The 17075-nt window shown below is 55.0% G+C and overlaps 1 protein-coding gene across 8 annotated transcripts; it reads left to right on the top strand.

Moving 5' to 3' along the window:
• Positions 1–283: 283 nt before the first annotated feature.
• Positions 284–16938, top strand: LOC141554252 (RNA-binding Raly-like protein). 8 transcript variants are annotated; one of them, XM_074285982.1, is made up of 7 exons: positions 284–687; positions 9828–9906; positions 13298–13348; positions 13474–13619; positions 13771–13884; positions 14544–14707; positions 15818–16938. In XM_074285982.1, exons 1-7 carry the CDS (start codon positions 612–614, stop codon positions 15854–15856), a joined length of 669 nt encoding a protein of 222 aa, XP_074142083.1. In that variant the 5' UTR covers positions 284–611; the 3' UTR covers positions 15857–16938. The 8 variants fall into 8 exon arrangements, with proteins under 8 accessions (XP_074142083.1, XP_074142081.1, XP_074142082.1 ...); XM_074285980.1 differs by having other exon boundaries at positions 14544–14713; XM_074285981.1 differs by having other exon boundaries at positions 306–687; positions 13301–13348; positions 14544–14713.
• Positions 16939–17075: the final 137 nt, after the last annotated feature.

Here is a 17075-nt window from a genome sequence, read left to right as displayed (position 1 = left end):
CGCTTTGTCCCAAGTGATGCCGCTAATCAGGGCGGCCCCCGCCCCCCGCGGCCGGACAGCGGGGATGGGGGATACGCAGAGACGGGGTGGGGGTGGGGGTAAGTTTATTTCCTCGGCACGTCCGCGTTCTATCCGCTTCTTCCTCTCCTCTGTCACGGATTTTGACCTTTCCTTAGAGTCCCGGCTTGTGCGCGTGCTAGCTGCCGAGCCCGGAGAAGCGTTCCGCGCCCGCCCCGCTCCCCCGGCCCCTCTGAAGGGGGCGGAGCCCCGCGCCGCCCGCTCTGACTCATCAGCGTCTAGGTTGGGAAGCAGGCCCGGAGTGGCGGCGGCGGGGCCTCCCGATTCTCCGGCACAGGCGGGCCCCAGGCTGGGGCGGCTCTGTCCACGCGGCCGCTGTCCGGGTTCTCTTTATTATACACGCACACCGCGGTGGAACTAGGCAGGGGATGCCTGGCCATTAGTAGCGCGGACCCGCTCGTGCATTCCGGCGGTGCAATCTGCGCCCGGGGGCGTCGCGTCAAGGGGCAGATGTGCGCGCGTGAAGAGAGCCGGCGTGGCTCAGAGACGGCGCTCGCGCGTGCGGCAGCTCCATAGGCACGCTTGTGCCCGGGATGCACGGAAGCAGGCAGAAGTGCATGCACGCGCGGGTCTCTCCGGAGGCACGGCGGAGCACGCACGCACGCACAGGTGAGTGCTCGCAGGTGTCTGCACGAGGGAGGCACCGAATCGCTCGGCCCCCGCCCGCCGGCTCGCTCGTGCTCTCCTCGCGGGCAGCCCCGCCCTTCCCGGGAGCTTGGGCCTGGCCCCGCCCCCTTCCCGAGCTCCGCCCCTCGGGCCGAGCCTCGGCCGCCGCCGCCGCGGGGGAGGGGAGGCGAAGAGGGGGGAAGAGGAGGGGGGAGGAGGGAGGCCGCCCGCCGCCCCGCCCACCCTGCGCGCTGCTTGGCGACTGCCCCATGTCCCCGGGCCCGAAGGCCCGCGGCGGGAGGCCCCCCCCGCGCGCGGCCGAGGTGGGGCGCCTCGTGTCCCCGCCCCGCGCCGCCGCACTCCCCCGCGCCCGCCGGGGACTTGGTACGTTCCAGTGGCCCCGCGCTCAGCCCCGCCGGGGGGGCTTCGGCGGCGGCGGGGAGGACGCGGCGGCGGCGGCGGCGGCGGCGGCGGCGGACGAGGGGCTTGGGCTTGGGCCTGAGAGCCGGGGCCGAGGGCGCAGTAGCGAGCCCAGAGCCGCACCCCCGCTGCCCCGGGCCACGGCCACAGCCGGCAGCAGCAGCGGCGGCGGCGGCTTCGCCCCTCGCTGGCACCCGGCGGGCCCCCCGCGGGCTGGCATGACTCTGTTCGGCAGCGAAGAAGCGTGTCGGAGATGTGAGTGCCGCGCGTGGGCGGGCGCGTGGGCGCGGGCGGGGGGCGCGAGCCGGGAGCGCGCGGCGCGGCCCCCTCCCACGGAAGGCCGCAGCTCGCGGGCGCGCACACCGCGCCCCTCCCCCCCCCCCGGCCGCCCCACGCGTGAACTCCGCGGGGCCTTTTGTTCGCGGGCCGAAGGCCCTGCCCCGGACCGTTGGGGGGCGGCGGTTAGCGGGGCCGGGCCCATCGGGCTGGGCCGGGCGAGCCGCCCCGCCCCCCCGCTCTGCCGCGGCGCCCCTCCCCCACCCCGCCGCCCCTTCCCCCGGATCTCCTTGAGGTTCGTCCTCTCCCCGGGAAAACTGAGGCCTGGGTCAGGGAGGAGCCCTGGCATCCCGGCGGGCACTGCGGGGGGCCGGGGGGCATTGCCAAGACCTGCGAGGTCAGTGCATCGCCCACGTGCAGGGCGAGTTGGGGGCCACCGTTCAGGGTGACCTTGGCCAAGTCCCCCTTGCCCTCGAGCTGCAGCTTCTGTAAAATGGGCCGGGCCGGGAGGGAGGCCGGGAGGACCAAGCCCGGGGTCCCGACCGGCAGAGCCCCCAGAGGAGAGGATAGGGGAGTGGGCCGGCCTTGCCCCCCAGGTACAAAGCCCGATGGGGGGAGGGCCACCCGGCCACGCTTTTTCTTTGTCACCCACTGTCCACTGGGCCGGGCCTGGGCTTGGGCGTGCCCGAGGGTCCCTTCCAGCCCCACTGCGTGACCCAGCGGAGCCAGCGCCGGGCCCGCCCCTCCGCCGTTGGTGCCTTTCCTTTCAAGAGCACCCCCACACGGGCCCTCATGCGTCTCCGCTGACACAAGGAGCGGGCGAGGCTTGAGGGACCCTGTGAGTGAGGCGGGCAGGGCCGGGCCGCCCCTGGGCCCGGAGCCGGCCAGAGCCCGGGGTTAAAGGCTGGAAGCGTCCCCTGCATTTGTCTGTGACCGCCGCAGTTCTTTATTTGGGAATCTTTGGGGGGGCGTTCTGCCCCAAAGTGGGCCCCACCTGTTCTGCCCGCTTTCATCTAGAAGGTGTAATTGTGGGTCAGCCCCCAGCCCCGCCTCTCTGGTCCCATCTTGGTCACCTCCCTCTCGGCCCCTCCTCTGCCGTTGTCCATCTGGTCTGTGGGGATTAGCAATGCGCAGTCGGGAAGCCTGGCTGGCTGAGCTCCTTCCTCAGGAGGAGGACCACCTGCCGAGTCCCAGCCCATGTGCTGGAGGGGCGGCTGGCTCTTTGTTCCCCTGGGGCTGCCCGGCCAGGCTGGGCTCCTGGCTGTCCAGTCCCTCTGAGACCTCCATGCAGGGCTTTGTTCCCCCCCCCCCCCCAGGGGGAAGTAGCATCTTAATGGGCTTGTGCTCCTTTGATGGCAGTAGCAGAATCTCCCAGAAGGCTGCAGTAGGGTCAGCAAGGCCTAAGGGCCAATTCTGCCTCTGACCCAGATTGTGGTCCCGGCTGGGTCACTTGGTCCTGCTCCCCTCGGACACCTTGTGTAGGCACCGAGCTCCAGACCGCAGGTGCCAGAAGGGCTGTCCTGGCCGGGGGAGTCCCGACGCCCAGAGTCCTTCCCCAGACAGCCAGAGTCTGGGCCTGTGCCCGGGGAGGGTTGTAAACCACCCATTCCTTGCTTTCCCCGAGGGGCGCATGGTGGATGTCCTTCTTTGGGAGGATGGTTCTCGCTTCAGGCCCAAGCTTGCCCTTTGCCAGCTGCCTCTTTGTTCTGGCTCTGCCTTTCGAGAGCAGAACAAACCTAATCCCCCTTCAAATATCTGATGACAGTTACCTTGGCTCCCCGTCTAGCCCACAGCTTCTGCCAGGGCTGAGGGCATTGGAAAATTGGGAGGTAAAAAACTTGTCCATTGGGGCTACTGCTTTTCCTCCTTTCATCGCAGTACTGTGAAAATTAGTGTGGCATGCCTTGAATTCATCAGAAGAATAATGGCCAAAAAGTTCCAGGTAGAAATATGGCTGGTGCTTAGCCCCAGAGACACTTGTAAGCACATCCCACTGGACCCCATGCTTTCTCTTTAAGTTTTTACCCTTAGTGGGGGAGGTTTTTAATCTGGAGTCCCCCCTCCACTCCCACCCCCCACTTCCCCCTTCTAGAACTTGGGGAGAGACAACTAGATTTTCACTCATCTTGAAATGCACATTATTTAAATGATGCTGAGAAGGGGCCCCCTTTATCAGCCTGCCAGAAGGAGGGGTTCTCTGTAGCCCTTTTTGTCTGTCCCCTTGCTCACCCATTTCTGTCCTGCCCCCCCGTCATGTCTCAGGAAGCCCATCAGTGAGTGACTCTGGGAGCACTGGGGGGGGGTTCGTCAGAGCTGCCTGGCCCGCAGTGTCCTTTGGGGGCTCCCTAGAGGAGTTGGTGAAGGGAATCTACGGACTCGACCTCCGTCCCTCATCTTGCTGATACTTGTCCTAGAGGGATCACAGAGAGTGATCCAAAAACCGAGCCTTACTAACTTCAGCTTTAGTAATGTTACTAATTTCAGCCTCTGAAGTGTGCCTGGGGAAGTTCAGAGGCATCTGAAACATGGTCCCCTTGATATTTGTGAGGAGCTGGACAGATGTGGAAATCAGATCTCTACCCGACGTTCAGACCTAAGTGTGAGGCTGACGGGAGGAAGGCGGTGAGTGGGGAGCATTGTTTGGTCTGTCACCTGTGTGACTTCCTCGGGGGTGACCAGCTTCTCTCCAGCTTGGTGGATGATCTTTGAGATGGCAAGGTCACAAATTCATCCCACCATGTCCCAGGGCCTGCACTCACAAACTGAGAGCTGGAGGGGGTCTTATCCTTCCCTCCAACCTCATTTACAGGTGAGGAAATGGAGGCTGAGGAGTTTGGGGACATGATCAGGCTCTCTGAGCTAGAATCTGAATCCAAGTCTTCCTTACTCCGGTTAGAACACTGTCCACTCCACAGTGCATAGCTAACTGAGAGCACACTTGAGTTAATTGAGGCTCTTTTGCTCACTCGCTCATATCAGGATCAGGCAACGGAGCCAGCAGAAGGATGGGCAAGAAATGAAGGGCAGATCAGTCCCTGAGGCAGCCAGATGCCAGGCAGTCAGCGCGGTTTCTCTCTGTGCACCTGCCCTGGGCCTCCTGTCCCATCCCTTTTCTTCTCTGGTCTAGACTGTCCCTCCTTGAAGTGCCAAGGGTCAGGGGGGGGGGTTAAGGAAGGCCTCCTGGTCTTGGGGCTGGATGGGAGCAGGGAGGCCACAGGCTGGCACAGAGTGGGCAGGATGCTGGCACATCACTCACATAGTGCTCTTAAGATTGGCAAAGCTCTCTCCCAACAACCTGGCTGACCTGTACAAAAGGCAGGAGACAGCCCTTGCCCTCAAGGAGATCATTATCTAATGTGGAAGACCACAAGCAGGCATAAAGACAGAGAAGCCCTAGATAGGATATAGAGAGGAGATGGCGTGGCGAAGGGGTGCTGCCGGCTTCACAGGATGGTCAAGATCACGTAGAAGACCATGGGTATGGAAGTATTTGGCCAAGTGGGAGGCACGCACTAATGTGAATTGACATATTCACCTATGAAGAGAGAAGGGAACTAAAGCTCAACTTGGTCCCACTACCTTTTGCCCTTTTTCCCCACCGCCATCATTGAGGTAGGCCTATTGAGATGTACAGTTTGAGGCTGGGTTTAACCAGTGAACTTTGAAAGCCAGAAGAGGAAAAGATGATGGAATGACTGGGAATAGAGTGCTCTGAAATTCTTTCAAGGCCGGGCTAGGAAGGGAAGTAGGAACACAGTGGGTTTTCTGCTTTGTGGCTGGACTAGCCCTGGGGCATGCAGAAGTGAGAGCTCCAAAACGTGAGAGAAGAGGAATCTATGGCTTTCTTATCCAGCTGTTACTTGAAACAGACATATAAGGTCATAAGATATAGATGTAGTTTTCAAAAGAGCTGTAAGTAATCAGTCATATGAGAGATCAAGTCTAGATTACGCTAAAAGAATACACATCAGGAGAATTGGGGGGCTTTAGTCTCATACCCAACAAATTGTCAAAGATGGAAAGTATTGGAGGGGCTGTGGGAATCAGACACACAAATGTTGAAGCTGTAAATTGGCTCGATGTTCTTGAAGATGGTTTGAAATTCTGTGAGAAAAGGCTCTAAACTTGATCCTTACTCCCACAAATCTCTCTTTGGAGTCACACATCAAGGCAGTCACAGAAAGCCCCAATATATATGTGCATATTAGAAACACTTTTTTTTATGGTAGTAAAAAACTTGAAACACAAGTGGGTCCACATGAATTGAGGAAAAATTAAACCAAGTTTTGTCAATTATGGAATGGATTATTGTGCCGCAAGAGGAGGAAACTCATTCTCTGAGACTGTACAGAGCAGTTGCTGATCTACATTGGGGGTTTAATAAGAGTTTTCTGCACCAGTGAAGTCACAGATCTGGCTATTTCCCTCCTTCAAAAACTGACTCTTAAGACAAATACCAAATTATCAGAGCAGGGGTGATGACTACCCTACCAGTCTCTCTGGGCTCTTGTCCCCTCCAGGCTCACTAGCTCTACATCTCATAGGTTTTTCATGCTTAGGGTCTTGATTTGGGTTTGAGAGCTTAAGAGTAGCTGTCCCATACACTCTGTAAGTCCTGAGCCCCCATCAGTGTGTCCCCCATCAGTGTGGTTACACAAGAGCAGCCAGGAGAACAATGACCCTAATTATGAAAAGAAAAAACTAAACTCGGTGATTTCATGGTACCAGGGAACAAAGGATGAAGTATTCCTCTTTTTGGCAGAAAGGTAGAGAGCCCTTCATGTTTTAATGACATCCCTGGTTAGACGGAGTCCCTGGGTGGTTGATACCAGGGAAATGTGTTTGGAGATAAAAAAAAAATTTTAAAAATAAAATCAGAGGTCCTCATACAGCCTCAAAAACTTCTGAAGCCTGTTCTCAAGACAGCACATTCCACTTTTAAATAGTCTTAATGTTTTCCCTTCTATAAGCTTCAACTCTCCTCTTGACACTTGCATTTTAGGTGACCACTTTTGGAATTTGGCCCAAATAGAATTTTGTCCTCTCCTCTCCATGTTGGCTGTTCAGATATTTGGAGATGGGAGTCACCATTATAAAAGGCTTTCTTGGAGATGCCTTGACTGGCAAAGACAGCAACCCCTGTCCATCTGAGCTACAGGTCTTAAGTTGCAATAGTTAAAAATTTAATCATCCAGCAGCTGGGCTGGTTCTCACTCCTTTCCCTCTTGGTTCATTCATTGGTCAAAGCAGCACCAAATCATTAGGTCAGGTGTAGGAGGTCAATAGAGGATTCCTTAGCTTAATTTCTCTCTAGGAGTAGGTTCAAGAGCTGTTGTGAGTTATGAAAAAGTAAATTAGAAAAGATTTACCTCACGCCACAGACAGGATCTGGGACAAAGTAGGAATCCCAGGGAGATGTGAAGACAAGTTGGGGGAATCCTGCATTTGAAAGGAGGGCAGTAGAGGCGTGGCTCCCCATATCGAGGCTACACAGTGTTGGTTGGCTCTCTGGGGACTTTCTCTGTGACCCTGCTCGTTTGCTCATTCGCTCGTTCGCTCAGGGACACTTCCATCTCTGGAGGTAGGTATTTTCCCCATGACTGGGGGTTCATTTGTTTTTGCACAGCGCTTGTGGGGACCTGCTGGCCTGGAGAGCCTGCAATTGAGTCCTCAGAAAACCAAGTAAAAGGAGATGTAGAACAATTCAGCTCGCTTGGAGTTCCATCTGCTGGTTTTTCCTTTTCCTTTGGAATCCACTTTTATGTTTGCCCCAAAGAAGGGTATGCCTTGGAATCAGGACCTGGCTTTGCACATGGGCTCTCATGTGGAGGAGCCGTGTGCCCCACTGTGCTTCACTTATTGAAGGGAGCTTGGATTGGAAAGTGCAGAGCTAAGAGTTAGAGACCAGTTAAAAGACTCTTGTAATAAGTTCTGTGAGGATGAGCATCTAAATGAGTATGGCAGTGGTATGGTCAGGAGACCAAAGCAGGCCGATGTTGATTGGACACTGGGAAGTTCTTGGTTCCCATATGCCATCATCGCTGAGTGATAGTGGTCAAAGAACTCTGAATGACGTCCACCTGTTCTGTGTTGGGATGCAGGATGTGATGCTTGGGTCCAGTGAACGGTGGGGAGGCTGCTCCCATCCTTAGGCGTGCTGCCTGCTTTAGTCCCCTAAATCCCGTCTTCTCTGAACGGGGGGTGGGGGGGTGTGTCTCCCCTAAATGACACTGAAGAATCTTCTCCTCTTACAGGGCTGTTGTGACTACGAAAAAGGAAATTAGAAAAAGACTCGTGTCCATGTTTACTGAGTAGAGTCTTTGATCGGTGTCTGGAAATTGTGAGGCTTCCCTCTGGACGAGGCTGCCGGTTTTCTTGCTGATGTTGCTTGTGCGGTGCCTTGCACTTGATGAATGGTGGGGGAAGCAGAGTGCTTTGTGCTTTTTCGGAGAAAGCTTCACATCTGTTGTTCTTAGTGACCTGCTTAGGTAGAGAGAGCCTCCTGCTCCAATCCCCTTGTTCCATTCTTCATTGAAGCCTGGGGGCCTGCATACTTCAGGTTCCCTCCAAACGTCCCCCATTGCTCCCTTCTCACTCCCACAGCCACTGCCCTTTGCAGGGACCTCCATAGGCTTCTTGGGCAGCCCTTGCATCCAGCCTCCTTGCCTTGGTAGGTGCTGGGCTAGGCTCCGGGGATTTGCCCTGGCTCCTCCAAGCCTAGAATGCTTGCTCTCCTCACCACCTCATCCTCCTGACTTGTCTGGTTTCCTTCAGACCCTCAGGCCCCCTCCCCTCCTTTCTGAGATCATTGTCCTTAGAATGTTCCTTGAGGGTGAGAACATTTGTTGTAGCCCAAATTTAGGATTGCCTGGGACATGGTGTTTAGCAGGTGCTTGTTGGCTGATGGATACCCAGGGCAGCGTTTTTTCTGTTCCTTATAACCAATTTACAGCATACCATTAATCTTTTCAAGATAATTCTTGGTATGGCTGTTCCTTAAAGTGATTTTAAGTATACATTAAGGTGTCTAGTAATGAGAACTGGAGTCAGATCTGGCTTCCAGTCACAGCTCTGACCACAGGCAGAAGAAAAGCCCATTGGAGCAGTTCTCTGGGGCAGCAGAGTTGGGATCAAAGGAATGCCCATCAACTGGGTGTTTGACTGTGATGGAGTGTGTTGCACCGTAAGAAATGAAGGGGACGTTTTCTGAGAAACCCCAAGAAGTCTTGTATGAACCGATGTGGAGCGAAGTGAGCTGGCCCAGGAGAACGACTAAGAGAGGGGTTGAGCAACATTGTAAAGACTTGGGGAGTCCTCACAGGGTGTCCGGTGCCGCCTGCTATCACTTCTTGACTGAGGTGATGGCTGGGAGGTGGGGGCCAACCTGGGGATGTGGTTTTTTTCTGGGATATCCATTTCTGTATATTTTGTTTGTATTATTTTCTCAACAGATAAGAAAGGTGGAGGTGGGATGAAGAGAATTCTGCATTAAAAAAAATAAAATTAATTACAAACATGTCACAATTCTGTCACTAAACTGTGACGTTGGACAAGTTGCTGCATCTTGTCTCCATTTGCGGTCTTAAAGTGAAGTTGGATTAGATAATCTTTTAATATCCTTTACAGCTTTGAACTTGTGGATCTTTAAAAAAAAAAAAAAATCCAGATTAATTGGGGACTTTTATTTGAATTGTCAGTTTGTTGAATTTATTTCAGTAAAGATCAGAAAGAGTTTAAAAACAGATGTTCTAAATCCTCCTCTAATTTCTCTCTGGCTCCTCCCCCAGAACCCCAAGCTTTAGTGTCTGGGTCAGTATGCACTTGGTGAGACTCTCCAGTGGGTTTCAGCACTTGATTGAGCCTCACGCCCGCTAACAGGACACAGTGAACCACTGGCAAGTTGTGGCCTGTTCTGCCCATTTGGGGGGTGGGAGGTTTCAAGGCCTCTTGTACTTGCCCCAGAATCCTGCTTAGAGAGGGATGTGGTCCCAGGAGCTCCTGAGCCTCTTTGCCTTTTTCTCCCCCAGAGCACAAAAGGTCTAGATGATACTTCTCACCTGTCCTTTGGCTCCAGAGCCTGGGAGAGGAGAGCCTCAGGACCCTGACTTTAGGTTGTGGAGGAAACACCCTTTGTAGCTCCTGAAGAATTTATTTTCTGAACTCAGCTTTTCCTGCAAGGCCTTGTGGAAGCGATTATAGATCTTAGATCCCAGAACCTAAGAATCCTTTTGGGTTAGGATGGCCCTGGTCCAGGGTCCCCGAGGAGGACTGGAGGGTGCAAGGCAGCTTTGGGCTAAAGTCTCCAACTACCTCTGGCATCCTTAGGCATTTTTAAAGTTAAGGTTTCTTTGTTGGGCTCCTTCCCCTCTCCTTAATAGCCCTGCCCACCCGCTAGCTAGCCTGCTTTCTCATGCTTCTAATTGCTTTTTCTCCCTCCTTTTCTTTAGATTTAGACATGGCCAGAGACCCCAAAGGGAGCCGGGCCCGGCCTGGCCAGAAGCGACAGCACAGCGCTACCCTCTACCAGTGAGTCTCTTTCAGAGCTTTGGGGACAAGCTGGACAAGGGGCCCAAAGCGAGTGGGGCTGGGGAGGCTGGGGGGCCACTCATTCCACTGGGTCTGGACCCTTGACTTAGGACAGCCAGGGATCCAGAGGCTCCTACTCCATCTTCTTGAGCCAGCACAGAATCTCCCTGGGGCGATGCAGCACAAACTGGGCTTTCTACCAATCCTTCCCTGTCACCCTGGCTTCTCGGGAACCCAGAGGAGTCTGCTGGCCAGAACTGGGCCAAAATTAGGGACCAATGGCTTGTGAAGGTTGTGGCCTGGAGATAACCTCTGGACCCAGCCTGCCCTAGGAAGGTAGGCACAGGCTTGCTGCACCCCACTGACCACCCATAGCATTCACGGGTCTCCTGCTTGGCATGGGGCATGGCTGAGCATCCTCCTACTGAGAAAAGGGATGGGGGTAGAGAGAGCAGGAAGGGGGAGGGAAGCAAAAGGAGAGAGAACCAGCCCAGGGAGCTGCTCAGAGGCCTAATTTCTTGGCTTGTTGCCATGGGGATGGGTCAGGAGTGCTTTGGCCTAGACAGGGAGAAGTCTTTCTGTCTCATGAATGCTGTTGTGGCAGCTCCCCTTTCCTCCATCAGTGATTGGGGCCAGCTCCAGCCAGGTAGCTCTGGACATACTGCTTCATTGGTCCCTTCTCAGTGACATCCAAAAAGCTGTTCTGTTAAGTGTTGCTGTCTGCCATTCTTCATTGACCACACCTCCCCACTCCCCATCATTTCTCCTGTCCTTCTGTTTATTTGGGTTATTCTCCACACCATCCTTCAAGGTGTTCTCCTTAAAGCTCTCTTGGCTTGAGCCTTCACTGGTCTCCTTGTGGGGTGGGATCAGATCAGCAGAAAGAAGGAATAGAGAATGAAGGTGACTGTGAGGAGGTACAGTCCAGATTTTGTGGTGATAAAGGTGTGCTGGGCTTTCTGTCCAGCGGGCGGGGGAGGAACCTGACAATGGGAGAGATCTCTGCAAGACTTTCCATCTCGAATTGGTGAAGACCACTTGGCATTCTCTCTGATTTAGCTACCATTAAGTCCCCGCTGTGTTTGGGCATTGTAACGTTGGGGGAGATTCAAATTTTAGGAAAGTTATGATCCTTCTTTATGGAGCTTATAGTCTTTATCAATCTAGGATTAAAGGGGCAGAGGGAATGAGATGATTGAAGGGTCAGGGAAAGATGGACTTGGCCAAGAGATTGCTCACATATCCACATTTCTCCTTTTTTTTTTTTGTGGGAAACCAGCAGCCCTATAGTAGATGCAGTAGGTTCAGAATCATGAAGAATGTGATCCACATTCTTCCACATCAGATCAGGTCTCTAGATTCACATCAGAGAAGTGTTGATCTCGTCTGTTGAATTGGAACTCAGACCTCTTCTGGGATGGACCAGGGCCTGTGCTGGGGCTGGCAGTGTCTGGAAAGAAGATACATTTGGGGAGGGTCATCATCCCAGCAACTGCTCCTCCTGTCAGCCAAAGTGTTTTCCGAAAGTGCAGGTCTGCCCATGTCACCTCAGCAAACTCCAGAGGCCCCTTTTCTCTATCTCAGTCCCCTCCTGCCTCTATGTTCTTCCCGATAGTGGTGCTGGCCTCCTGGCTGAGTCTCCTCCAGACAGACTGCTCTCCCCCTCTGCACTTCCCTGGCTTCCTTCAAGCTCCAGCTTGCTTTTACAGAAAACTTTTCCCAGCCATGCTTAATGCCAGGGCTTCCCTCTGTTACTGATTTCCTCATTTCCCTGTGCGAAGTTTGTCTCCCCATTAGACTGTGAGCTCCTAGGGGCAGAAGCTGTCTTTTGCCTCTTTTTGTGTCCCTAGGGAGCTTAGCTCACAGTAGGAGGGAGGGTCGGTGGGTCCTGGGTGGGGCTTTGCTGAATAGAGAGAGGCAAGGGCGAAGACACAAAGGAGGAGGGGGTTCTGCCCACAGGGTAGAGCTGACTACTTTGGGCATCCCTCTTCTCAGTCTTTGGGGCAGCTCATGGAAGTCCCTGGGCCCAGTTAAGGGAATGATGCTTTTACCTTAAACTCCAGGGACTAAATTTAGAATCTGCTGGTGTGGAGTGAGGAAAACCCCTAAAAGGCTTGAAGGTCCTGCATTGGCCAGGAATCAAACCCGGGCCTCCCATGTGGCAGGCTAGAACTCTACCACTGAACCACCAATACACTAGCTGTGGAAGACTTGGCTCACAGCTGCCCAAGTAGTGTGCCTGAGGCCCCCTGCTGTCCACCTGTGGGTCTGCAGCCACATGGGCAGGAGGGGGGGAGGGGCCAGGGCTGGCCCCTGCTGCTGCAGTGGGGACCAGAAGGGGGCACCAGTTCTGCTCAGGCCTGGTCTGGAGGCTGCTGGGGTTCGATTCCTGGCCACTTGGGGTTTTCTTGGAGGGGCTTGCCGTTTCCTCCTCCAGCTCATTTTACAGATGAGGAAACAAGTCTTGAGGCTGGACTTGAATCTTATAGGCCTTGCTCCCAGCCCTTCTTCCCCCCCTCCCCCAGCTACTCTCTGAACTAGAAACGGGAGCAGACAGACAGTGACATTTATAGGATAACGGCTTCCATGTAAGCTAGTCCACGTCTGTTCCTAAAGTCCCAGATACTTCCAGCTTTTCCCTGCTTTTCCCCTTTTATCTGTTTGTTTCTGCTTTTTTCCACTTTTCATTGCTTTTTAAAGCTCTTTTCAGTTTCTCTGTACTTCCTACACTCGTCCACAGAGTACCGTTGGGCTGGTTCTGCGTGGGCTCCGGCTCTGTAGCAGTAGCTTTGTCAGCCAAGAGTCAGCAGCTCAGACTGTGACCGTGGGTGGTAAAGGAGAGCCCACTCCTGGGGCACAAGGGGCTCTCCCTCAGCTAAGATTGGGATGTTGGTGCCTCCTGTGCTCCCAGGTCTTTCCTTCCATCTTGGGGGAGCCTTGGCCTTGGGCCGTCTCGTCCCTTAGCTGCTGTGCTCCCTCGGCTCTTGTTCTTGGTTCTCTTTGGTGTCTTAGGACCCCCACATCATGGGGTATCTGCTGCTTACCAACCCCAACATGCAGGCCTTTCTCCTGGGCTTCCTTCCTTGCCTGTTAGCCTGCTCCCTCCAACTGTGCTCCTCCCAAAGAGGAGAACAACCTGACAGTGATAGGGGCCAGGAGTACTAGGAACAAGGGGTTCCTGTCCTAGGGGCTGAGGAGGAAAGGAAGCGCCCTTTTGGGATGGGAAAGAACTTGAACCAGAGCTGGTGCCATGGCCAGCCAGGACCAGAAGGCCAGGAGGAAGCCGGGTGGCTCCGGCCAGATCTGCTGGGCCCTGCCCTGCCTGCGGTCCCGGGCTCGGGGAGCCCCTGGGGCCTTATGGTGACCTTGGTGTTTGCCGTTTCCTCTGCAGCAGTAACTGTGATCTGAACTACGAGCTGTATCGGGAAGACTTCCCCTACAGGTGAGTGCTTCCCCCTTGGCTTGAGTGCCCCTTCCTGGGGCTCTGCTGGGAGGGGCACTCACTGGGCCAGTCCTGAGGCTGTGCTGAGGCTTGACCTCCATCAGGGTGCCCCCGCTGTTTTTTAGGGTGTATGAGTATCAGAGGATCCCCCCACTTATCAACCGAGCGCCTGTCAAGAGCAGACGGACTCACATGGGAACAGGGGGCAAGAGTGGCCTCAATCCCCACATCCCCCCACGAAGCAACAATCCACCCCCTGTCCGGACAAAGTGTGAGTGGGGAGACGAGGCGGGGGGATGGGGTGGAGCGTGCTGGAAGCCACGACCCAGATGGCCTTCCCCTCCCGCCGGTCTGGGCCGGCCCAGGAGCCGGGCTGCTGAGCTCTGGGACCCTGAACCCCTCATCCCCCTGTCCTTGCACAGTAAGAGCTGAGGAGCTGCACTCGATCAAGGGGGAGCTGAGCCAGATCAAAGCCCAGGTGGACAGTCTGCTGGAGAGTCTGGAGCGCATGGATCAGCGGCGAGACCGGCTGGGAGGTAAGGCTGCCTCGGGGCCCTGGGGTGTGGAGGCCAGGTCCCCGGGGGGCTGCTCTCCAGGCACGGCAGGACCATGGAACGCCTTCAGGCTAATGGGGAGGGTGTTACCGGTGCTGGCTCCTTCTCCCTGCACAGCCTGGGGCAGGAGGGGCCCTCCTTATCCCCATTTTACAGATGAGCAGACTGAGGCAGGCAGAGGGGACGGGAGTTGACCAGGGTCCTAGAGTCAGCCAGGTAAGAAGCTCTGTGTGTCGTCTGGGCTTTCTGGCACCGGTCCGACACTGCTCGCCCAGCTGCTCAGATGGCAGCCGGCTCCAACCCTCTTCACGTTTCTTCACAGCTTGAACCCGCTTCAGGCAGAACTGGTTCCATTTTTCACCAGAAATGCCCCGTTCACTTTGGCCAGGGCCATGTGGAGGGGGCTGGCCCGCCCTAGATGGACTTGGAGTGGCCAGAGCCGCCGTCGGACCGAAATAAGCTCCTTGGGGACAGGGAGGGGGCTGATCCTCTATACTCCCGCACTGAACAGGGACTCCTGTGTTTGTGACCTTGGGGGACAGTGAAGATGGGGCCCATGGGCCCCAGGGGTAGAGGTGGGGGCGGGGCCAGGCACCCTGAGGAGGCCCAGCCTTCCTCTCAGGGTGGCTCTTGTTGTGCAGGACCCCAAGACAGTGACAAGAAGGCGGCCTCGGCCGGCGGAGAGTCCTCCAGTGCAGCCACGGAGGCCCAGCGGGAGCCCAGGGGCAAAGAGAGCCCAGAGACCAGAGGTCGCAGCCGCCGGGATGCCGACAGTGCTGAGGAGAGTACGGACACGGAGGAGGCGGTGAGGGTCTGTGTCTGCGCCGGCCCCCCTTCCCCCAGCCTCCTGCCCCTGTGCTGATTGGGAGAAGCATCTCATTAGTTGGGGAGAGGGAGGAAGAAGTTAGGTGCTGGACCCCTTCCTTCAGGGGCTTGAAAGTCTGGCTGAAACTCCCAGGGCAGCCCCCCCCAGGACTACTTTAGTATTTATTTGTTTATTTTTATTTTATTTTATTACTTTAGTATTTAAAAGGTGGAATCATTCATGACTCTGAGCCGAGACAGCTTGGTGGGAAAAGGGGTGCTCAAAGCCAAGCCTGGAAGAACTCTTTAAAAAAAAAAAAAAGTCAAGTATTTTGTTTTTCCAGTAACATGTAAAGATAGTTTTCAGCCTTCGTTTTTTTGTGAAACCTTGCGTTCCAAGTTTTTGAGTTAGCAAGACTGTGATTTGGGTTAAATATGTGCAGTTCTTGTAAACATATCTCCATGTTGGCCATGTTGTGCAAAAGAAATCAGAACAAAAAGGGACTAGACCATGGGAAAGAAAAAAATGAGCAAGCAGGTGAAGCGGTGGTGTTGTGGGGCACATTCGGGCTCTGTGGACCTCCCTGGGTGCGGACGGCTCCCTCCATCACAAATGTGTTGGAAGTGGCCTGAATCTCCTCATCCCTCCTAGTGGATCCTCATGTCACCTTGTTGATGTTCTCTGGGTTCTGAGAGCCCACTGTCCTCAGCTGGGAGATGGAGCTGGGATCCTTCCTCCCTCCCAGCTGGCTCAGCTCTTTTTTGGGGGTGAGGAGGGAGGAAGAAATTGCACTGAGGTATTCTCCTCTGGCCCGGCCCTGGGTGCTGAGGTTCTCGGGCACAGACCCCCATCTGGCACCGCGTTCAGTTTCTTGTGGTTCTCCATTTTTCTGTGGGACACACTTTCAGGGAGGCTCACAAGACCAGGGTGGTCTCTTCAAAAACTCTAGTCAGATCCACCATTGATGGGGATCTTGAAAACGAGTCCATGGCTGACTTGATCCCCTCCCCTTCCCCCACATGTTTGCCTCTAATAGCTCCTTCAAGCCCTTGACTCTGGTCCTCTTGAGCAGCTCCTGGGGAGGACTAAAGACATCTTTTTCCCCTACAGATGAAAAACCACACATCGGACCCTGATGGGAGCCAGTAGAAGCACTGGGGCCCTTCCTGGGTCGGCCTCCCAGCCGGTGCCACGTGAGACCTGCCCTCCAGCCTCTCCTCCAGAAGCTGGGCACAAGTCCCTGAGGTGCAGGCCTAGAGTACGGGCCTGGGGAGGCAGGAAAATCCAGCAGGTCTAGAATTTCCCTTTGAAAAAACTCCACCCTCCTTTCCTCTGTGCTGTTTCCCCCACCTCATGAAAAAGGGGTTCCCTTGGTAGTAAGGCTTGGCAGGACGGGCATTTGGGGGAAGCGTCTGGGCCAACCATACCAAGTCCTTCCAAAATCGCTCAGTGATGATTTTCAGTGCCCCATCCCCACCGCGTACCCACTCAACATTTCTTCTTGAAGAAATATTCCCAGGGGTAAAACTGGTACCACCCCAGCCCCCCATCTCTTGGGCAGTAGGTCCATGGTAACAGTATTGGCTCTCTTCCTGGCTCCAGCAGACACATCCTCAGTTGTGCTCTCAATATTAGCCATTCAACAGAGAAACCCCCAGTGTTCCTTATAGGGCTCCCCCAGCTCTCCTTCTGCTCAGCCAGTGTCAGGGAGACATTGGCCACGTACCCCCTCATCCCTGCGGCATGGGAAGATGGGATCGATACCATTCTGTGCTTAATCTGGTCCCCCGAGAACCCCTACCAAGCCAGGCCAAGGGCAGCCGCCTCAGCTCCCGGTGGCTCATCAAGGTTCCCCCTTTTCCCAGGACCCTGTGGCTTCAATGTTTTGCACTATTAGCCTTCATGTGACCCCTTCTTCTCCCCCAGCCCCTGCAGAATTCCATACCCACAGTGGTGCATGGGAAATGAGTTCTGTTTCCGACAGGTGCGTTTCTGCTCCATAGAAGATAAGTCAGGTCCTTGGTCGATGTTGCCCCGGTTAGCCCTGTTACTTCCTTGTCCCCCCTTCCCCCATGCTGTCCTTTCAGAACAGTGTAGTTCATTCTTATGTCCAGTTTCTAGCTTGTCTTCTTGCTGGTATGATACTGTGTATTTCAAATCTGCTCTGGAAAAGTGTATTGTGTTGAAAGGAAAAAAAATTAAAAAGTTTGTATTTCTTTTCTCTGGTTAAATGGGTCTTGGATGAGTTCTTTCTCTGCTCTCCCCCAACCACGTTGCAGGCCTGGGCCCTCCCTGGCTCCAGATCAATCCAAAACACCCAGACGGTCCTTGAACTCCTGAAAACGTCCACACCTTTGCTTGTTGAGGG

Source organism: Sminthopsis crassicaudata, chromosome 2 (genome assembly GCF_048593235.1).
Source record: "Sminthopsis crassicaudata isolate SCR6 chromosome 2, ASM4859323v1, whole genome shotgun sequence".
NCBI classification, from domain to species: Eukaryota; Metazoa; Chordata; class Mammalia; order Dasyuromorphia; family Dasyuridae; genus Sminthopsis; species Sminthopsis crassicaudata.
This window is presented reverse-complemented; position numbering and strand designations above follow the sequence as displayed.